The sequence below is a fragment of the Nesoenas mayeri genome (assembly GCF_963082525.1).
Source record: "Nesoenas mayeri genome assembly, chromosome: 5".
Classification (NCBI taxonomy): Eukaryota; Metazoa; Chordata; class Aves; order Columbiformes; family Columbidae; genus Nesoenas; species Nesoenas mayeri.
In genome coordinates this window covers 38,231,971-38,256,432 of record NC_137548.1, presented here as the reverse complement: position 1 = coordinate 38,256,432, position 24,462 = coordinate 38,231,971, and the positions used below count along the sequence as shown (strand labels likewise).

At 35.9% G+C, this 24,462-nt stretch overlaps 1 protein-coding gene across 5 annotated transcripts in view; it reads right to left on the bottom strand.

Annotated features, from left to right (window-relative positions):
* PCNX1 (pecanex 1) overlaps positions 1 to 24,462 on the bottom strand; it is an 86,268-nt gene that overhangs the window by 37,406 nt on the left and 24,400 nt on the right. For 4 of the 5 annotated variants that reach the window (XM_080344848.1, XM_080344849.1, XM_080344850.1 and 1 more), the window contains 2 exons: positions 3,953 to 4,043; positions 2,164 to 2,221 (listed from right to left, as the gene is read on the bottom strand). In XM_080344848.1, the coding sequence (XP_080200974.1) occupies positions 2,164 to 2,221; positions 3,953 to 4,043 (149 nt within the window). Of the gene's footprint in view, positions 1 to 2,163; positions 2,222 to 3,952; positions 4,044 to 11,435; positions 11,621 to 16,336; positions 16,470 to 24,462 lie in introns of all 5 variants that reach the window. The other variant, XM_080344852.1, reaches the window with a different exon arrangement.

The window sequence follows — 24,462 nt, the reverse complement described above, 5'->3', positions numbered from 1 at the left end:
CTCATTTTTATTATAGCACTGTGTTCTACTGAAAACTGCTTTGAAAAAGCTTGCTAAAATTATTTAGTTTCACTTTTGAGAAGCTCTATGTTAAACATGCTAAGTTCTCATGCTTCTACTTTACTTTTCCTGACCTTATCACAGCAAATGAACAGCATCAGCACTAGTAACAGTTTGCATAACACAACTGTTTGACATTTTAGCATATGCCTTATTTAAAAAGAAGTATGAACATGTCATCCAAGCACTTATGCCATTTACTCTGAAAACTTCAAATTTGAAGACAAGTAAACTGATATATGATCAGGAGTAACAAATACTACAAGAATATTCCAATTCTGAATTTAAATAATTACAACACATTTTTATAGTCAGCTAATCTGCATGCACATCCATGCCAAATGTTTGGTTTTGCATGACAAAGCAACATATGCATGCATCAGTGGTCTAATTCACACTCACTACATTCAGAATATACTCTGGCTCAAAGAAAGCTCTGGCTTAACTCCTCAAGTACTACTTATGACTGACTATAGTTCCCACTTATTTAGTAGTTTGTCACTGGAGAGTTCTCTTGAAATCACAGTCATGCTAACAACCATAAAGGACATTTAAGAAGAGTGCTCAGAAGGTTAAAAAGTCACTACAGTATGTATATGTCATCTAACCCACTTCATAAATTTCATTAACATGGCAGGAAACATCTTAACACACTGCTCTTTATTCTATATCATCATTAAAATGTCAATTAATGAAAAATCTTCACAATATTTTAAGAAAAGAGGAAAACAGTCTAAATACTCCATCATCACCTTTAAGTGTAAAAATTATAGTTTGGTGTTGTGTTTTAGTTGTTTAAAACCAAAAAAACAAAAACAAAAAACCCAGTCTTAAACTTTAACATTTGTTTGAAAAATTTTCATGACTTCTTAAAGCAGTGTTCTGTAACTATGCTCAGCCAGCTTTTCCTTCCCAGAAAAAATACTAACAAAAGCATCAAGTAGGAACCTTCCCTTTCTAAAGGCATTTCAAAACCACAAAACATACAATCCAAGATCAGCTGTGTCAGAAAACAGGCACATCTTGACAGCTTTTTAAAAATTTGGTTTCTTAAAAGGTAGAATCACCATAACATAACATTTGTTGCATTAATAATACATTTCAGTAGAAATTTCAATTTAGACATATGCGCTAAGCTTCTACAAATATGAATTTGCCTTAAAACAGAATCTTCCCTTCAATAGGACCACACTGACAAATCAACAGCAAGTAACAAGAAATGCAATCTCTTTTTTGAAGGCTACATTTTCCAGAGGGCTGGTGGAAAGCAAAGAAAGTTCCTCAAGCAGACACCAGGTTTGAAGAGCACATTCTTGGTGAAAAGCATGGCCAGGCAAATAGAGGTCTCTTGCTCCTTTGCCAAATGCTGAATCCATATTTCATTTTCCCTCTTGATCAGGTCATTAGGTACTTGAATATACTTTAGTTTGGTTCCCTAGCTTAAGAATCATGACCTTAAGAATCACAACCATTTGCACTGTTTGCATGACACAGCAATATCAGATGTTACAATTAGGAGTACAGATATATCTGGACTTGACAACAATAAAAAAGATTTAGAGATCAAAAAACTAAGGCATTCTGAAGCTATTTGCACTATGAAACAGCATAAGCCTCTGCCTTTTTTCCCCAGTCACTCCCTTGCATAAGAATGACAATTTTGTACAGCAGGTTCCAATGACATTTTTAAATTCCTTTCAGGGAAATTAAGTTTTACTTGGTAAGAACATGAAATTTATTCTTTTTCCTGCCTGCTAATCTTAGTAATGCACAGAAAGAAAACCCTGTCCAAGTTGTCCAGCCACCTCTGGAAACCTGTATGAGGTATTCTCAGAACAACCATTTTCCACACAATTTCGAAAATCACTATGCTTTACATCAGTGGAAACCATCTATATTTAAACTCTAAAGTGCTATGCAAAAAGATGAATTTTTATGTATATATGAAAACGCTAAAACACTAAATAAATGCTTTATTTTAACTGCAGGCAAAAATCCTTCTTAAGAACAAAAAACTATGATATAGGATTATTAACCAGTGCTCTAAAATTGGAAAGTCTTCTCAGTTTTTGCATGCTTGAAAAACAAATAAGAAAAACTTACTAGATCATGTGGATAAAAGCGAACTGAGGTAGAACTCGATACGTGAGAGTCCGTGTCACTATAAGAACAGGGGAAAGACTTCAGATTATAAAACTATATTTTATTTCAACAGGCCACTCTAATTTTCCAGTGTTCCAAATTGATTTTGACTCTTTGCAGATTTTTAGCTGAAAAATATTCCTTTAAGTTTCTCCTTCAATTACATATTTTTAAGACAAGCATTCACTTTGTGTATTGTGGTAAATTCTGTAGTATATTAGATCAGGAGACACTTGACCCATGCCCTTGGTATAATTTTCTCAACACCTAGTCCCTAAATTGTCTAACAAGGATTATCATTATAATAATTATTCCACTTGAAAAAACAAAGATGTTTTATAATCTGTTAGCTACTGATGTGTAAACATGCATCACATCTCTAAGGGAGACCAGAGTCCACTATGTGTTCACACACTGAGTTTGTTAGTTCTATATCGTTTTGGCCAAGGTCCCAAAAATCCCAAGAATACTACATACATAACACAAGTATACTGAATTACTTAATCTTAAATTGCTTTTGAAAACTTTAACTTTAAATAAACTTAAACCTCTGGTAAGAAGGGCAAAATTACTTTGCAATTTCCATTCATTAGAGAGGAGGAAAAATGTCTCTTACTGTATGAGAGTCCATATCCAACCATTGCTTTTTTCCCCCAATTTTGGATAGCTTTTGGATGTTTGTTTCCCATGTAAATCACATGGCAGTAAGACTTGTATCAAATTTATGCAACTTTCCTTCAGTTCCTTGCCTTAAGATAAAAACATTCTTTGTTATCGGTTTTACTTCGCTGAAACTCAAGTATTCTCTAAAGCTGAGATCTGATTATTTGGATGTGGGCAGTTCAGTCCTTCCATTAGCACAAGTAAGGTCAAAACAGCAGCCATCAGCAAAGCCATTGCATCTGGAACATGCAAGCAGCAGAGGCAGCATTGGCAGCTTTGTGCAAGGAATACAGAACTTTATCAAAGTTCAACTCTAGAATAGGCACTTGCACACTTTCACAAGAAGGATTTGAAGATGGGAGCTTTTATATTCATTACTCCATAACTCCAATAGCTGTTCCACCTACACATGGTGGGAATTTGTAGCATTCAGCATGACGCAATAGCTTCAGAGCAGTTCTATATAGTCAAGTGGATGGGGGAGGGAAGGGACGCAGGATGTTTTGGATTGTTTTTCTTTCTTCTGCCTCCTGTCCCTTCAGAGAAAGAAAAGGCAGCTTTCCAACAGCAGATGAACTTTCCAGTATGTAGCTGGCTATTTCAACTGTAAGTCAAATTTTAACCTCAGGCATGTTAACACTTCCATGTATCATTTCATGCCATCTATGAACTTGAGAACAAATTTATCAGTTTACATTTGCTTCACAATTGGAAGTTCATTTGTAAATAAGTTAACAGCCATTATGGTTAACAGCCACCTGCTTTCCCAAAACCTGGGTTAAGTCCTTTAAGAAGGACTTTCTATAACTAATCAAAAATGCATTTGTCAAGTTCTCAGTTTGGATATTTATTGCTTAAGTAATGGTAGTCTTCATTTTCTGATATTCATTTAAGTGGATAAGATTATTTATGCAGTTAGCGTTATCTCCTAGTAAAAAAAAAATCACTTAAGATTTCAAAAATAAAAATATACGGATAATATATCTTTTTTTTTGTAGCCTATACTAAATAACCTTTTAAAATTAAAATAAAATATTTTGTTGCAGTAAGACAAGAATCATCGCTCTTGACTGGCCTTCACACACACCAGATGTTGGATGCTCTTCTTGCAGCTGGTTCAAAGTTCACAAGTGACATGTCGCAGCCCCCTGTCTCGTAGAGCGTAGAACTGAACTTACCTATTAAAGAAAAGGTCAAAAGTAGGTCAAAATTTCATAATGTTTCATCCCACTGGTACTAGTTTCTACATATTAACTTACTACTGAGAACAACTTAAGACATTTAAATTTACATCAGTATCAGAATATAAAATTTGATTACACGTTGTGTCACCAGTGCAGACGAGACATTAGCTACTCAGTCCTCTTTCATACCATTTCACATGACACATATACAGTAAGCTGCAATACTAAATTAAGAGTTTATATTTACAAGATGTAATCATTAATACAACAGAAGCATAATGTAAGCCTTTCTCTGCCCTCCCAGAGAATAACCAGGCTGACAACTTGCAATGAACAGCCCCTTCAGTTCTTCCCTGCGTGTCCCGCCCCGCCGCCCCCCCCCCCCCCCCCCCCCCGATTAGAACAATAAGTAAATAATTCACTATCAGCATTTGAGAACTATGACATTTAGCTGTGGCAGAGATTCCTCAAGTGTCCAGATTATAATTCCTTTGAGAAGCACATGCCTACTTTAAAAGACACAAAGAGTGAAAGAAGTGGCCTGAGATGCTTCATAAGTTATGCCTCTAGAAAAACTAAAAAAAAAGGAATGGCAGGCAGAGATTTATTCTACAAGCCAGAAGCAAACACTTCAGTGTAAGAACAGAAGACTGCAAACTAACTTCTCAGACAAACCCTTTGAAGTTACTGGAACTCCATTAACCATCATTTCCTGAAGTTGTTATTAAAAACATTTGAATGAACAATATCAAGCTATTCCTAAGTATATAATCAACAAAAAAGTAGCCAGAGATTATAACTGAAATGATAAATTACCTTACTCATATTCTGATGTTTTTACAGTGCCCTTCTCCCACAATAGTCTGATTAGAGATAAGCACTGCAATTTCCCCTGAAGGTCAGGTTCCATACATTTCACCTCTGAATGCAGGAAGCTGATTTTGAAATTGTGATCTCAAATGAAATGTTCTGCCAAATTCTCCATCTCTCCTAGCTCAAAACCCTTCTTAAGCCATGATGCAAAGCATGCAATATTTTAAGATCTGCTTATACAGAACAAAAAAAAAAGTCCCATTTTGGAACACTTGAGGCAAAAACTGTACATGCCTCTCAGCTCCATGTCTTGCAGTTCTTTCCTCTCTTATTGATACAGGATAACAAGCATTTGTATGAGAAATATCTAACAAGATCAGAGCTTCCAATCTTGCCCCTTTCTGTGACAGCATAACCTGCTTCTCATATAGTGGGGTTTGATTTTTATTTTTTTTTTTTTTTTAAAACCACACTGTAATCCTACTTCAACTCCTCTTCAAACCCACAGACAATTATGTTCCATTTAGAAGTATTTTAAAGCAAGGTTAAACTCAGAATGGATCATTAAAACAAGTGAAACTAAGGAAAATATTGGTATATGGAAAATATCTCCATAAAGCTTTCTACTCTCAGAGGGGGCATCTCAGACCAACTAGACATGTATTGCAGCTGTGCTGAGAACAACCATTCTGACAAGACAGCTCCATAGCTCAGGAGTCTCGCATAGCCTGCATCAGAGCTCAGTAATGCAGCAGCATTCTCTCATTATTTCATTACATCTCCTATAGGCATTTGTAAGGAAATGCAAGTAAGGGAGCTCACTTGTTGGGGTTTCTCCCTCAATAGATATTAATGAAGTGCTTTAGTTAAATAACCTTTTGTTATTAATGCATAATGTAGTAAACAGTTGTTACTGAAGTTTAAAATTTAAGCTAGTGCAAGTTATTAGAAATCTTCCTCCCCACAACCAATAAATAACATCAGTTGCACAAGTCTATTTCTTAACTACATCGGTTAAAAAAAATTCAGCAGCAAATATGAAGGTATTGGATAATACACTTGAACTCTAGTCAGGACAGAATAATGTATAACTTAATAGAAAAAAATCTTCTGGGCAACCAGTTCTTAAGAGATAAGGAAGTCTGGGTTAAATACTTCATGTTTTTGCACTACTCAATTGAGAGTCTGGAAATTAAACTTCCTGATTTTTGAATTAGTGAAATCCCAGTCACAGAAATTACAATATACTACTTGCAAGCTATAACTTCCCATTCTCTTGGATTGAGATAATACATCAGATATATTTGTTTTAAAAAGAAGTTTACTCAACTGTTACACTCATGTAAAATGTTTGAAAAGGGCCTAAAACTATAAAAGAATACCATAAAATGCTTCATATTAGAAAGTATCTACAGTTCCCTCACATTCCACTCATCTTTCAATCTGTCAAAACTTACTGCATTTGTACCACTGCTGTAAATACTGCATGGCTGTGCTGAGATAAAACAATCCTGGTCAATAAAGCAGCAGCAAACACACAAAACACTTAACTCTGATTGTTTACACACAAATTACAAAATGAACTCAGGTTTTACCATACTTGCAATTACATGCAATTCATGCCCCTACTTATATAAGGCTTCCTATTGAAAGGTAGCTCTGTCAAAAATACTTGGCTTCTCAGTAAAACAAAGTTGCCTGCCCTTGTTTGTTTGTTTTAAATCAAAAAGGCTCTCCAGAAAAGCCTCAACTCATCCAAAGTAGAAAAGATGACAGGACTATTCAGTGCTGCCAAGGACACAAATGCTCTGGTGTGACTGGAGATTCTAGAGCTGAGCTCCCTGAAGTCCCATCAATTTAATACTTTTTGCACTGCATGAGATAACAGTGGCATCCCCACAGCATTCTCAAACTCTAATGAAGGATCCCAATACTCACAAGACTCAATATATATGGATATACCTATCGGTTTTGGTTACCCTAGTGATCTTCTTCTCCCTCCCATTCCCAGCTCTCCCACACCATTCTCTTGAAATATTTTCAACAGCATCACACTGAAGAAGCTTAAGGAAGTTTTTTCTTTCTATAAGCACTGTAGTTTTATCAAGTTGTGAACAAATGGCAGTCAGAAGATTATTTTAGAATCAAGAAAAGCAGCCAATAGCACGTTTGTCCACTAAAGAGAAATGCTTGTAATTTCTTCCTTCTCCCCCAAAGAGAGTACTGCTAGTTCTCAGCAAATTCAAGTCACCCAAACAATATTCTATTTGGACCAGGTTAAAAAAATAACAAAACCAAGTAATCGATACTCAAGCACACAAATCCAAAATACATCTTTGTTCTGACATGGAGAGGACAAGATGAATGTACCTCCTCTGAAACAAGTCTCCTTGTTTCAAAAGACAAATATCTCATCACCAAGTCAAGAGACAACCACATAACAGTTCACACTGTACAAACTGGCATTCCCATAGTTCCAGGAATCAATGAAAGCAACAGGCTGATGAGCTGCCACAGATGAAACCTGGAAGTCTTAATTGGCTCAGGATCCATCTAAAATCATGCTCTGATGATTTCTTAAGTTATTTTCAGCACATTTCCTGGTTTTCCATCTAATAAATATTACTTTGTTTCAAACATCCCATAAATTAGTTCTGAATGTTGCTAACACTTTTTGACATGCTAAGTCTACATTATCATTAGATCAAGAAATACTCATCTACTATTTGTGATAGTATTTTTTAATTCCTAGTTAGCAAAACCAAAGCCATCAGAATTTGATTACTCTGTAGGGTGCAAGGAGCTATCATTTCCAAAGGTCAAATGTTTACTTTCAGCTGCAGTATAAAGACTTACAGATTTTCACTTAGAACATTTAAAAGCATTTAATTTTTTCTTTTTACCTGAAGTTTGTCAAAAGACTGACTTCTACTTATTATGCAGAACTCCACAGACTAAAACAAGGATATTTCCAATAGGAACAATGGGAAGTGAGTATTTATTTTCTACCTGTACCTTTGAAAACACTCCCCTACTCATCTCAAATAAATTACATCTACTTAATTATAGAAAGGTATCAAGGAACTGATTCTAAATAGGTTTTAATCAAATAAGTAACCAACATATACATTTATCTTCAGAGAAAAGTTTTGATTTTGAAGACCATCCTTCATAAATTCAATAAATCTGAAAAGTATCACTTGCATATAAGTGATACAACCAGAAGTCCAATACAGTAGTGTCACTGTGCTGTAAAGCTCCAGATGACCAGTTCCCTTTGATCACAAAAACAGTATTCCTCAGGGAGGGAGGCAGGGGGAATCACCTAAAAACAACAAAAAAAAAATCACCTAGCTGAGAAGACAAGGGGCTGTTATCTGTTATTTCAACCCAGTTTCAGAAACTGGGCATCTGTTCCAGTATCTCAGTACTTGGATCCCTAACTAGTTCACAAATTTTAACACCTACAGCCTTTACTGCAAGGACTGAAAAATCTCACCCATCACCTACATATTTCAAGAATTAGCCATTAGTGAGAATAAAAGGCATCAGTAATGCCACACTATGCTCTGAAGACTGTCATTCACTTAAGTCACACTATGCATATGTTTTGCTGTTTTGTGGATTCATATTATACTAATCCTGCATGATAATACTAATCATGGCACATGGTCTGCCACCTTTCCTTTCTGTCCAGCATTCCTCCTTTGATTTAGTTCATGCTTACTGCTCATTAAGCTTCCTTGTCCATCAAGTTCCATCCCCTTCATGAAATAATATAATTGATTAAAAAAAAAAATCTTACTTTGAGCCTGGAAGACTAAAAATAATGCCTCAAAGCATCTCTTGCCTTACTCTGAGGGCAACGTCCAGATATAGACAAGTGTATAGTAAGTATGAGACTGGATGTAGGGTAGGTATAATAGAGTAAGGTTCATCCTTTGTAAAATAAGCCACCAACATCAAGTTAACAGACATGAATCTAAAACAGACAAAAACCCCCTCTATCTTGTTAAGAGCTGCAGCTTGACATCAACACACAAATGCAGAGAATGTAGAAGCAGATACTTCATTTTTACACAAAAAAGGAGTCTTAAACGTGAGGAGTTTTAATGTAAATCAAGACATGCCCTGTTTGTTTTCCACAAGACCAGGAAAATGCCAGTAGAATTTCAGTAAGAAAGTAAATTCTTATATGCATTGTATGAAGATAGATAGCCCTACCTACATTTGTCACTTCTATTTCCAGTTGCTGTAAATATGGTTTTGTTTCCATAGCTTCTCCCCAGTCTCTACTTTCAGTATTTTTTCTGCTCTGGACAGTCACAGTGATTTTCACAGTGACAAAGAATGAGTCTCATCACCTGCATTGCTTTGATCAGCACCAGAACAAAAGTTAAGGAAAAAAACTCCCACACTCCCCCACCTCCAAACCACACACACTGTAAAGTACCAGGGTCATCTTCTACCGGATGGTATCCTGGGACAACAGAGCAAAACCAACAGCCTTAGACTTAAGGTAAACAGAGCAGTACTGTTACTTCGTCTCTGACTGAGGATAAAAAAGAAAACAACCCAAGAACACGTTACAAGGAAAGACACTCTTCCCTTATCAAGCCTGAGGAAAGAATCACATGTGAAACCTTAAACCATTTTGCCAACTATTTAACAAAACATAGTACCTGTCGCACAAATTGCTACACAAACTAGAAAAATTGTTCTTCCTAAAATAAAGACTGATCTTGCCTATAATAGCTGCTTTCACTCATGGAAGGTTTCTGAACAGATACTCAGAGTCTCAAATCAGGAATAAATCCTGACTATAAATGAGATTTTTAACTGAGCAGATCCCGGAAGTTTCTTATCTCCCAAAGGCAGTATGTTGCCCCATGCAACTATAAGCACAGTATACAGAAAATTTCAGAAGAATTTAGCTATATAAATTTCTGAACACTCCAATACATGCCAAGTGCAACGAATATGCCTATTTAGAGAGCCTGAACGCAATGTTGAATTTCTTAGATGATCCACTTTGATTTCTACTAAAACATGGCAATATAAGTTCTTAAATAACTCAGACTTAACTAGATTATGTATTAAATCTTGAATTCCATAAAACTTGATTGTACTATTTTGGGTAAGATGAACAAAATCCTTCAAATAAAGTAATGGCTTTAAGAATAAATCACAACATTAACCTTGAACAGATATAATCAGTATCCCTGAATTTCAGGGTTATATTCCAATATTTTTTTTCAAACAAGAAATGAAAAAGTCCAAATTAAAGAAAGAAATCTGTAGTTTCACCCAATAAGCTTTCAAAGTTCAGAGATACATACAAGCATTGAGATAGAAGTCTCTATTTTTCTCTCTAGAAACTAGTAGATCCCCAGACTCTAAAACAAAAGTTATCAGGTAAGTAGATTGTGTATCTAGCACATCTGCAGTATGTTTTGTAAATCATCTCCAAAAATGTCAATGCTGTTTTCAGTTTTGCTTATATTCAATTTCTCCTTTTATTGCAGCTAGATGGTGCAGAAGAATGGCAACTTGTTAGTCAAATTCATATTTAAAGGGGTGCCACAGCCTGGCAATTCTAGAAGTCTTCCTCACTAGTGGAATAAGATGACAATTCACTTATCTCTTAGTATTGGGTTTCGGTAAGGTCTGAAACAAGTGTCTTGTCAGTGTTCTGAGCTAACCTGTACTTTTAAGTTATTACAGCTGACAGCTGCTCAAAATACTGTCACTAATAACTGTCAGTTCTACAGATGCCAATTTTAATAATTCAAGGAAGAACTCCATGTTAATACTGAAGTCCTAAGTAATTGAGGCCATATATAGATAGCTGCAAAGATCCCTGCCAGGAATTTTTCTACATCTGCCCCTGCATTACTGTGTCACAGGAGATCAGTCACTTGTTATGGCTTGTTATGAACTTCCATCTCTCTAGCAATTTTATTAGCTGCACAGAAGTTAATAAGTAGTTAAGAACTACATAAAACTGGCCATGAAGAACTAAGGGGCACTGTAAGGCTCCATGAAATTATTACCTTTGATATAAAAGAGTCCAGGTTTTCTTCCAATCTCAAGCTTCTAAATTAAAGTGTGCATGAAAAGTAAAGCACTCTCATTCACTTGAGGATTTCTTTTTTAAACCGCAGCTAAGCAAGATTCCTCTAAAAAGTAAGATCAAGAATTCCTAGGGACCATAATATTTTTTTCAGGAAACAGAAGACCCACAAAGTTGGTATCAATCCCTGCTGGACTACCTGTGGCAATGCAAGAACACTTATGCATTACACGTGTTACATTGTTCCAGTAATGAAAGCTCTCATACCATCACTATTTGTATCTATGCATCCTTAGACTCTTTCACATTGTGCATTTGTTAAAAAGCCTGTAAAGGCAATTGTAAAAGGCAAGGAATTAGTGAGCAATACAGCCTTTTAAGAACTGCACCTACAAGACTCAGATATAAAGCTCAGGTTAGCTGATTTTCACTGCGTTATTACCAACACATCTGCCACGTTAAAACGTCCATGTCACCAAGGTTACATAAGGCCTGCATACCAAGTTCATCGTGCAAACTGCCACCGCCTGCAGCAGCTGCAGCGGCAGGTGAGGCTTCTAAGTGGACACTCCCATTTCTCACCAGGAAGGAGGCGCAAGCGCCGGGCCCAGCTGCCTGGGGAGGGGGGTGGGACTGCGCTCTGCCCTGGGAGGGGGCCTGCGGGCCTTGCTGACCATCTTGAAGGCTACGAGAAAACACGGATTGGGGACACGTTACCAGGAAGAAGAGAAACACAGCTAAAAGTGAAGCAAAACAAGAGGTTGTGTAATAGTTTAAAGAGGAAGACTTAAGAGTACAGCATTAAGAAGCTACTTATTAGGGTTAAGTTAACCCATGCGTTCTGTATAACAGAATATTTAGACACTAGTTACATCAGTAATCCAGAGATACAGTTCCTATCCTAATTCTTAAAAGCAGTATTGCTTTCTAACATCTACCTGGATCACCCTCACATACATTACTGTAAGTCTTTATTTGTGGGTGCAAAAGCAAATTTCTGGTGGCTAGTCTAATTACAGACTAACCTGAGGTATCACCTACACACGGCAGTGACTATTCCAGTCTTCTCATGATGGCTGGGGCCCTTTCAGATCATTGAGGTATGACTGGATCAACTCTTCAATTGGCCATTTCAGGGGTTTTTTTTTGGTTATAACAACATGGCCTTTCTACATATTAATCTGCACTCAAACTAGAAAATGTCTTTAAGCTTTGTTAGTAGCTATGTGCTACCACAGACCTTGTAAAATAACTGTAGTTGAACATTTCAATTCAGAATGGTTTCCAACATATTAAGAATGCTTAGAACAAATTATTACTTGGCAAAAGTTAAGTCTATTTTGAAGCTTTTTTACAGTACAGCCAAAAAATATTACTCAGCATTACTACTGCAAAGAAATTGTTCTTTACCCATACACATAACTGTATCCAAAAAACCAAACATGTTTAAAAAGTCAGCTTGGGCTTCAGAGAAATTTGTGATTTTACAGCCATATGAGCTTGAAAATGTTAGTGCTCTTCACAGCCTTCTAATTACAAAGCTATTCTATAAAGCTATTTAACAAAGTAAGATTTTTGTTTTAATACCTTGTTTAGTACTAAATGTGGCAAAGCATCAGAATACATTATGCTTACACTTGTATATCACATCTACTTTGCAAGATTAGTGCTCTTATCCTTCACTTTGTGCACTTGAAGTTATGCCACAGTCACCTGTGGGACTTGATGAAATTATGAAATTATTTCTTTTTAGACAATAAAATAATTTATAAAGACTACAGAAAATATCTTAAACACTTCTGAAAAACAATGTCTTATCACTCGTTGCTTTTAGCATTCCACTGCTTACAGTGTGATGCTACTGACGCAAGCAATAAAGCAAGATCTTACTAAGGGCTGAGGGGTTATATCTGATGTTCTTGCTTTGAACAATGTTTTCTACAACATCCACTTTGCAATTCTTTTGTTAGAGCTTTACTGGAACAAAAATATGGATATAAGTATGAGAATACGTGTTCAAAAAAGCTCATGCAAAATAAAGCAGACATGCATACAGCTTATGATGTAAAAAACTGCAATGCATTAATTTATCATATTCTAACATACTTTAATTTGAATTTTAAATCAGGTGTGTTGCTGCTGTACACAAGGCTCTCAGAAAGCTACATGGCAACAAAAGCCCCAAGGAAGCTCAGAGATGTGCCAGCCTTCATTGTCTCCCTTAAGTATAATCAGCAACACCAAAACAGTGCTAAACAAGGCTGCTTTCCACTGAATAGAAATTACAGATCAAAAAAGGTACATACAAAATTGCCCTTTCAGTGGTTATCCATATCTGCCACAAAAACACTCTAAAACACTGACATTAACAGATTGCACAGATATGTAAAAGATACAATTATTAATTAGGCAGAGAAAAATGTAAAATTCTGCTCAGACAGTCACTTATGTTCTCATATCAGACACACACACATACACTATTGACTGCATAGGATGCCAATGCGTACTATGTTTTAAGTGCCCAAAACACTTTTGACAGGTAGGCAGGACAAAAGCAGGGGTGGGTGGGTGGTTTGTGTTGTGCTTTGGTTGGTTTATTTTTTTATTTGATTTTGTTTCATTTTTAAGTTAACAGGCAAAGTACTCACGTCTAATTTAACATCGAACCAGCAGAGTTTACTAGACCAGGTTTTACTTACTTGTCTACGCACATATAATGCCATTGTCTCTTTTACTAAACATTCCACAGAGGAAAAGTAATTGCAATAATGGATAGGAAATTTACAAAAAAAAAGACACACACACACAAAAAACCCCACACCACAAAACACCACACTCAATACCATACACACAAAAAACCAGACTGAACTCAGTTTCTAAAGGAATACCTCCATGACATCCAATTTTATGCCAAAGTCAGAAGATTAGGAGTTTAAAGTTTTGCTGACAAGAATAAGTAACATCAGGACAACTAAAGATTAGTAAATCTAATACTGTTAGAAGTTTAACATCTGAGGATATATGGATAAGCAATATTAGGAACTAAACTGAGGAAGCTCACCACTAGCATATACAATTAATGCCAGTACAGCTCCAGTGCTGTTTTGAAAGGATCTTGGTGGTAACTGGCTAAAAATACTCTGCATTTCTTCACATTTCTTCCTTACGCGCTTTGTTTCTTTTGTTTTGTTTTTCAGTCTTTAAGGGCTGCTTCTTCCAGCAACATACAAAATTTACACTAAAATTAAGCTACCTATATAAAGCTTTTTTTTCAGACTATTCACCTAGAAAACAGAACAATAATAAATACAATTTTTCAGATAAAATCCATTTGAACTACCAGCTGTGGGATATATGTCAAACAAATCTGAAAGCACCTTGGTGTTTGATTGGACTAAGGCAATTTAACTTCACTCCAAGGGACAGTCATTTAGCATCACAAACAATGCTTTGAGCAAAGTAACCTCACTAGAATATTAAATTCTGAACATGTTTATAATACAAGTATTTTTGTTAGTGTGTGTCATTATGTCACAGAAACTACAGAGTTACACTTTTATTTAGAAAGGAAGAAATTTAGGTAACTGGAAGATGTATAGAGGAAATAAAAGGCTGGAATACTTGCTCCAGTTTTTCACCCTTGAACATCTTGTCTGATTAAGTAGCTACTTCCACCAATTTCAGTTCTCTCATGATCTCTCACTGAAGTCCAGCTTAAGCCATGGGAACCTCAATGACTGCACTAGCATATGAAAATAAGGTAGCTGTAAGCCTCATTTTAAAACAGAGTGCTTTACTTGCCCTACTTTCTACCTGTCTAAGAGAGAAACAAAACTCAGTGGTTTCTGGCTAACACACAGTTAAGGAGCTCTGATAAGTCTGCACAGCCTCTCATAAACCAATACACAAAAACAGACTACCCTCCTCTTAAACACCAGAGGGAACAAAAACAAAAAATCAGAAACAAGTGAATGCGAAAGAAAGTAGACCAAAAAAATGATCTAAGAGAATGCAAAGTTATAGCATCGCTCACTGTGCAGTAAATCACTAACCTGAATAACCTACATTCTGCAAGACCAGAAGCCTAACAAAAAAATAATATGATTATTGCCACATACTGCACTAGCCAGTAAAAACACATAACTAGTTTCAGTCCTTGATATGGCAGAAGTCAACTCTTCATTTGTTAGATTTTAGGTACCATTCTTGCAATCCTCCTGTCTAAGGAAAATTTACAAACTTTGCCCTTGATTATTTCAGCAGAGCCACAAATATGGCACAATTCCTCTTCCATCCTCTATTGGATTTTCTTTTTATTTGCTCAATTTCTATAGCTTTTACCAGTTAAAAACATTACACAAGTATTCCTGAAACACAAAAGCAGACTGCTCCTATTATTTAACAATAGCTAAGCATATAAAGGACGATCATTAAGAATACGCAACATATACAATTACTCCTGCATATTTATCACATAACTGGAGGAGGAATTACTTTATGTATGGGGAAATATTCCTTCCTCTAAAGGCAAAGTTCTGCTTGCCAGATTCTCCAACACCATGGGCAACCACAGGACTGAAAGATTTTAAAAGCAACTTTAAAAACTTGATTGCTGCTCCTACTGTTGAAGATGACAGACCAAACAGTTGCTGTATGTAACTTATCACTAGGCTCAGTACTGTTTACAGCTGTGGCAGTGAAGGTTGGGGACTCCCGGGATATGTGTATATATTAATAGCACATTTTAAACATTGTCAAGGCATGCAAAGTGCCACACAATTATATTTAATTCTGAGCAATGCTGTGCATTCTACAACAAAGGCATTGCTATTACTTCATTATTTCTCTTCTGCTGTAAAAAGCAGCAGGATGTTCATACAATGGTTTACCTTATATTTCATATTTGGAATCCTTGCTCATATGATTTATCTCTTTTATGATGTTCTGCCATTCTGTTATTATGTTTATCTCTCACTATCTACAGACATAAAAAAAAAAAAACTACAGCACTAGTCCCTAATGCTTGCTTTCTTAAACTACAGAAAAGCAAAATAAGAAGTGGTGAATAATATTTTCTTGGGTTTATTTCTTTCTTGAAAATAAGTTTCTGAAGTTTTTGACAAAAACACTTGAGTCTAAGTTTGTTAGCATTAGTTCAATTTGTTATCAATCCAAAATTAGCTATAACATGTTAGAGACTGGCTATCCTGATCATTTTGAAAATACTGCCACATATACATGCACAATTCAACAAGCCCACAGTGACATGCAGTGACAGCTCAAGGAGGTTATGGGGGAGAGGGAAGAAGTAAAAAGTGCTTTTCTGGCAACACTGGTGGGTGCGGGGAGAAGTGGTCTGCTGCATGCATGCTAAATACGGTGGAACATTTAGATACCCTACCTGAGGGGTGATCCGATGAGCAATGTAGGAGGGGTAGGGTTACTCCCTGCATTGTGCCGGCGTCGTACTGCCTGACGCCTAAATGTGCTGCGTTCACGACGAAATGTGACAGGCTCCTCGCTGGCTTGTGCTGCTGCATCAAGACAGACTTTAGGTCAAATAAGAACCCATCCTAGTTACGTACACAGTAACTTAAGACTCCTTTCTTCCCCTTGACCCTCCCCAAGTTAATGAACTTGACTTGAAACACCAAAAGTAAATTATGCACTGGCTGGTCAAGTAACCTCCATCAAGACAGGATCACAACACAATTATTAGTAACAATTTGGGCTGTAGGGTGTTTGGGAGGCAGGGTGCGTCCCATCTTGAATAGACAAGTTACTTTTTTTTTTTTTTGTTTCTAACCCCCAGATCCAGATAGGCAAGTTGCAAAAAAAACTCTATCCCAGATATCTTCCATTTACACAGGGCAGAAAGAGACAAGACTGATCTTGCCCTTTATCTCATTTAATACATAAAGGAGAAGCCTAAAGGACAAACTCGAAAGATTGTCTGCCTCTTCTCACCATAATATTATCTTCTTAATTTTATAATTTCTGACAAACAGGTAGGGTTGAGGTTAAATTCATCAGGGGACAAAACAGAGGTGTTTTTTTTTGTTTTCCTCATAAGCACCAAGGGATACATGTAGCTCATTTTAGTCTAGTTACGCTATGATCCGGAGTAGCAGGGGTTTGAGATTAAATAAGAGAATAGTTTCTTTGTAAGGATTGGTAGTTTTGTTATTTTAACTCCGCAAACAAAAACAAACAAATGGTTTGGTCCACTTATAATGCAACACAGTAAAAAACAGTTTGTATGTACTCAATAGAACCTAAGATTTTTCCACAGATCACCCCCCAAAATCCACCTGTGCTCCCTAAACTCCACAGTCTGAACAACTTCAGATTTTCACTGTTCATGGTTTGTCTACAATCCCAGAGTCGTCCTCCTGAACCAAGGAAGCTACTACGCAATTTGAATGCAGTGCACTGGAGGCCTCAAATGAATGGAAAACAGCAAAAATAGGTTTTGGTAGACAAAGAAAACAGAACAAAACACCCCATACTTGACATGAAGTCAGCAAAACGAAAATCACAATCTTGAAGGGGAAGTCACAACTTGGTAGTCAGAAAGCCTATTACTAGAGAGAGAAAACCAGGAACTGTGTCAAGCCAAAATAAAAAAAAGAATACACTAAGGGAGTAAAGCTTTTTTTTGGTAGAAAGACAACAGGCAGAGTGGTCCATGTTCACTGAAGCACATTGCAAGTTACAACACTCTTGTCATTGGGCATTCAAAACTACCAGCAAAGAATCTAACGCTGGTCTACAAGGAATTGCAACCTATAGCAAGCTACTACTGCTGTGTATGGCTTCCATAGCTCAAGCAATACAGACTGCATGAAACAAGAGTCCAATTCCACCCAGGAATGAACCACAGGTTATCAAGTGAATAACTGTATATGATACTTCAATCTGTAGCTTGCTTTAAAAGCTAAAAAGGTACATGAAGATATATACTTTAAGATCAACATTAAAGCTATAAGCATATCATTACCAAAATGTCAAAAAGGACAACCTTAATCCAGTACTTCCTGATATTTTCAAGAAAACTGCTTTTGTTATTGTAAGCATGAATAGATACTTCCTTTTGATTGTGTTCCAGCAAAACTTTAATACATTTCTCTTGTGGTTTAATATACAGCTTTATACTTTGTTTTTATACACAGCCCAATTTATTCAAGTATTTCTTTAGAGCTCTCATACTTTAAGTATTGGGAAAAGTCTGAAGTGCAGAAAGCCAAAGTGAGCAACATTTGATTTTGGCTGAGTGGTTTTTTTTTGTTTGTTTTGGGGTGGGTTATTTTTGGTGGGTTTTTTTTGGTGCTTTTGTTGTTGTTTTGTTTCTGTGTTTTTAAAATAATAATTAAAAAAACCCTAATTTTAAAGAACACACATTATTTAAAAGATATACCAGTTTGAAAAGCTTCTTGTGTTATTTACTTGTGTTTCTACTTGTCTTTAGTGTGAAGGAGCACTACAACAGCTCATGAATTCACCAGTAGGAGGCAAGCTCCTAAATTATCCTCTGTCTGCTCTGAGAGCAGTTTGATCACAAGGAAATAGCTTGGTTTTAACATAAGTACATTTCTTTAAATATTTAAACAGTGTATTGATGTTTGAAAACAAAACTCAAAGTATCACTGTAGAACAGCTTAAAAAAAACCAACAAAACGCCACCACAACACACAAACATCCTAAGACCATCACTCATACTTCTCCAATGCTGCTACTTCCAACCACTTACTCTAGACTCCAGAAAGGTAAGATCCAACATCTACCAAATCTAGATCTAATGGGGAGATAGAACACAGGTAATACTTTCACAGTTCATGCTTACTTTAAGTAAATCAGTAGAGGAAGACAAGCCTTTCAGGTAAGAGTGTTTGCTGTTGAAGTCTGTCCTATTTTTCTGGTTTATTCTAAACTTATGTTAAAACACTGCACACTTCTTTAATGTCAAGAAATTTAAGTATAAATTTATTCTCCCTGTTGTCATATGAACTTGAGCCCCCAACATTATCTGTTCTCACAAACAGAAAAATTGGGTTTGAAGTTCAAAGTGCACAAGTTAAAACTACAAATCTATACCCCAGAGAAATCAATAAAGAGGTAGAGACCTAATGACAACTTTGTAGCAAACTTAACCCTCTCACACCTATTCTCAAATATAATACATCTAATTTCAAAGAGGAAATAATTTAACTTTCACAATTGTAAATGCAACTGTGCATATTAACACATTTATTAAAACTCATCCTTTTTTTTTTTTTCATTACACTTCTGACTGGAAAAAAGCCATATTAGTAGGTACACACAAAGTCATGAGGATATGATTTCATCATCACACATTTGGAATCATGCTTTCCCAATAAGAGTAAAATTTATTGTAGAGAAAACTATTGAATAACAAATACTCACTTCCCTTTGCCAGTCAGATGGAAATACCTGAACACAGGTTGATCTACTCTGCCTGCAGGCAGTTTGCCTGTCCACAATTTCTCTTTCTATACAAGTGTTTTTGATGCAAGCCTCTACAGTTCCTTAAAGATCTAAACAGAACTGAAGACAAAGTTTTGCACTACAGCTATAAAATTTTACCCTACAACTAGCTTTAAGAATCAGAAAATGAAAATATTTTCTTTCAAACAGGAATATTTACAAACACAAGCCAAAACATTTACAACATGACCCTGCATGTAGGTACCACTGCTTCTAACCCAAACCTAGAAAATGGGAACTGAAGAAGTGTGAGATGAAGAAGCAGAATTTCCCAGTTTTATTACATCAAGTCCCCTTTCATTTTTGCTAGGCAAACACACTAAATCCAATGCCTCAGATAAATTCTATCCAAGTAGGAAAGCTCCTGGAAAGATATAGTATGGAGGTAATGCAGATGTAAAGCATTGTTGTGGAAAAACATGCAGTTCTTAGGATAAGAAATGCAAACTTCAGTCTGACAGGAAAGAAAAAACCCACAGACGATGGAAACACAGTGTCCCTCACTCTTCTCAGGAAAGAAGATACATCACTTGAAGTCTAGATGGTTTTGAACATTAGTCAGGTTAAGCATGGTTAAACTTGTGCATGGAAGCTGAGTGGTGCTTGGACATGCCACTTCTCTCCCTATCGAACAGGAAATTGTGATCTAACTATTTTCAAGCACTTGTCATGACCAACCCTACAAATTTTCTGTGAGAACTGAAATGAACAGTTCAGGGCTCATGCATTCACACAGGCAATGAAATCTGTCCTATAAGAGATTTCCAAACAAACCAAATAGCTGAAATTTTACTCTTCTGTATGTAGCACCTTTATCTCATTTGTGTTCGAAGCCTAAGAAAAGTCAAACCTCTCACATGCGTTTGTGGTTTAACACCACCACTCTCCTCACAGTTGAGGCATTTGTAGTTTAGGCTCATGTGTCCTAACACTATTTTAAAAAACATACTTTTATACCCAAGTAGAAAGAAGGAGTCCGTTCAGTCCATATCTTCAGCATGCAGATATTAATCACCATGAATTATGCACTACTGCAAGACCTACAATTGCAGGGATTTCTTGTACTTATCTGGTGAAAATGTAAAGTATTGGTTTATAGTATGACAACTTACTGTGGACACTTAATGAAAAATATCACTAAAGCAAATTTCTAAAGAATGAAGATGTGGAAAGCAAGGGAGAAACAATGAAGAACAGAGGGATACCTCTAAGATATACACTTTTGCTAGAAAACAGAGTAGAGGAAAACACACAATTTAGGAAAGAAAGCCTGTCACCAGAGATAAAAAAATATGAAGAGAAACACATGAAGTAAAGACCAAGACTTCAGCGTTGTGGTTGAATGTATTAAAAAAAATCCACACACACCACAAAACCCACACAAGTTTGAGACTTGGCTGGAAGAATATTTACAGTTACAGTAAACCAGTCACTACAACAATCTGAAAAGCAAAACACTGTCAAACAGGGAATAACCAGGACAATGAAAACATGTTTTGAATTTTAAATCAAACATTTTTACAGACTATCTTGATAGACAAATTTATCTACTAATGCCAAAGATGAAACTGAGTCTCAGTTACTCCACTGTACTGCTGTATTGCACACTCAGAATATTTCACTTAAAAAATTAGGTGTTACTCACACAGGCTTCATACAATGTTGATGGACTTCAGGTCAAAGAGCCAAAGCTCTGACCTAATCTAATCCCCTGCTCAAAAGAGTTGCTGTATCCAGGGATTTGGGTATCAATAGCTAATAGTATGTTCATGCAGCAGACAAGTGTTCATAACCTACATTTATCTTTGTGAAGCTTAATTCTGACCTTGTATTTGGATTTTTTCACCTTAAAGAAAAGACGCTTTAAATCTTTGGCACACACAGCCTTTCCAGCATAAGTGGAACTTTCTTAGCTGTATGCAGAACAATAAATCCAGGTACATCTAAAAAGGAGCATGAAAAAAGTGGCTTATAAACTTAATTTAGTAGATAGAGCTTCATTTATACCAAGTATCAAAAATTCTTTTTCAACTCCTGCTTGAGATGAATACTTGGCAAATTTATGACCACCACATGCTATCTGTCAGCAAAACGGAGCCATTATTTCCAAATAAAGTAATAAAAAAAAAAAAAATTGCAAGAAGTAGTTGCACAAACACTACCAAACACATTTAAATAACTCACTCCCAGAGCAATGCAAATTATTTTAAAACAACAACTACTTATGGTTACTTTGGGAGGCTTGAGAAAATTTAAGCAGGGTCAAATTTTTATAAATAATACTCCCAGGGGGAAAAATACAAACAAACCAACCCCAAAATTAAATGACGTGTATTTTGCTTCATTTTTAACTTTTGGTATATGCTGTGGCATGCATTTCTCATCAGGAATCTCCTGAACTTCCCTAATGCAGCCCTGCAGAACTTGAGGTAGAACATGTACCACACTGCAGATGACACACTAAAGGAACATGTTTCTACTAAGACAGGAAATCTCTTACAAGCAGCACTGAGGGCTTTTGCAGAGCAACTACACACATTCCTGGCTCTTGACAGCCACTGCTGCCAGTTAGACAGAACTCGAGGTTTTTGTTTGTTCCCCATCTCCACCCTTATGAAATGGCAAAGTATCAGGAAGATGGTAATTATTTTGATGTAAGTCATCTAATGAAAATCCCTGTATTATCCATAAATACCAATAAGGGGACAAAACAGGCAGGCCAAAGTCCCCACACAACATACTAAAACCGCATTTTGATTTATTCGGTAGTGATTAACCACTAGTAGATGCATGATTCATTCCAAATGTTATTTCATTGTTCAGTTCCAAAACTGCAGAATTCCATTTCAGCCTCACACATCACTTATAACAGTGTTTATATGTTTAACTGAACAGTAACATCTCACTTCTGAGACTACAAGAATCTAAAAATCAGAGGTAATTCTGTAAAACTCAACCTTTACACACAAAAGCTTTGACAGAACACTATCCTTTCAAAGTCAGATATTGGGAACAGCTAAAATTACAATTTGTATGTCATGCTTGGACCAAATGCTGCATACATTATGACACAGCTAATTGACATGTAAAAATCTAATTATGGAATACAGTCTTTTGGTTCCAATAAACAACCTCATATGGAAGAGAGCCTTTTTTACTGGCTACTCTGCTTTATCTGATCCAGTTACAGGAAGGGTCCTGCTGAACCCATCAGTAAAGATAGCTAACATACACACAACCACATTACAGTAAACTTTATATATCTTTTGGTTTCTACCATTTCTGAACTCTTTCAGAGTTTCAGTTTTTACCATTTCTAAACTCAGAGTTTGATTTGTCATGCGAAACTGTTTGGTTTAGCAGATGAAATGTGAACTGATAGACTCCCAGAAAACAAACTAGAAGCCCCATCTTTGTAAATGTATAAATTCCAGCTGCAGAAAACATATTGAAGTAAAGCATGGAACAGTTCTACGACATAAGCAAAATAAGTAATGACTGTAGACCATATGCAATATAAGCATAGTAGGCAAAGAAGTGATACATTAGTAAGAGATGACATTAGCATTGGCTGCATAGCAGAGAACAGAATTTTACTTTTTACTTTGGAGAGGATACTGCCTAATGATTACAGGCAGATATGCTAAGCAAATATGTACAAACACAAGCAAACTGAGAAAATGAACACAAAAAGCAAGATTCTAATCCAAGCTCACAAAACTATTTTGCCTGTCTGTAGAGATGTACTGCAGACCACAAAAGACAGAACTTCACAAAAGCCATTACTTCAATATCGCTATGTAATGCACAAAAATAAAAATGCATTACATCACATGCAGTTTTATTTACAAAAGAGTATGCAACTCAAGAACTAAATAAATCTTAAATTACAGCAAGCTGTGGAAGAGAATAGCAGCTTAAAATGTGCATCTTTAACAGTCAATATAGAACTGGGGGAAAACACTTGACTTTTCAGGTCAGTTCAAGTTTTACACAACATCGTTATTTCATATATGGCATTATGTTTGTTCTTTAAATCTTTAGAAACAGCAACCCAGAAATAGCACACATGTGATAGAAACCAGGCATAGAAGCGTGCCATGGTGGTATTTCCAAAATGTTACTACACAGAGGCAAGCTTTTAAACATCTAAATAACTTCATCTAACCCATCACCCACCAATTCACTAGTTACTTTTGGAGACTAAGCAGTTAAGGATAACTATTGTGAGACATCTTCTATTTTTTTGTTACACGTTTACTACATTATTACAAAATTTTAAAATGTTGATTGTCTGCATTTTAATGAACTGCATTTCCAGTCAAATGCACAAGTTACGTAGTAAAGAAGTGACTCATTCACCACTTCCTGGCATAACATAAATGAAACGGCTAAGTTGTATCTGCTGAAGTAAAATATGTACAAGTTTGTATAGCATCCTGCTTAGTAGAAGATTACTAAAGGCCATATCCATTACGAAATACACTTTAGCAGTTACATAGACATAATGTATTTTTTAGTTTACTTCCTAAAGACTTAAGTTATAATTAGTGATTTAACTCATATTTGAAAAACAGGAACTGAAAGCTGCTGAGTGAAAAAGAGGAGGTGGTACTAATATCAGTCTTTTGGTTACCCAGCATGCATTTGTTAACTGTTTCAAAAAATTATAAGCTATCACCAAAATTAAAAATATGTACGTAAAATTATAAAATAATCCTTTCAGCAGGAGGTTGGACGAAGCAACTTCTAAAAGTCCCATCCAACCAATATTCTCTGATCTTATGAAAATCTGAAAAAAGTTTATTCTTTCACTCATCTCCTACATGTAAATAAAATTATTTTCTCAAATAATTTATGTACAAATATACACATACAATGTGTATTTATAGTACACATGTATGTCTTTAAAAATACTCCTAAAAGGTGAAGACAACTCAATAGTGGGAAATACCAAATATAAACCAACTTAGATTCTAAAAATTTCAAACATTTTCTCTGATCACTGTTAGTCACAGGTAA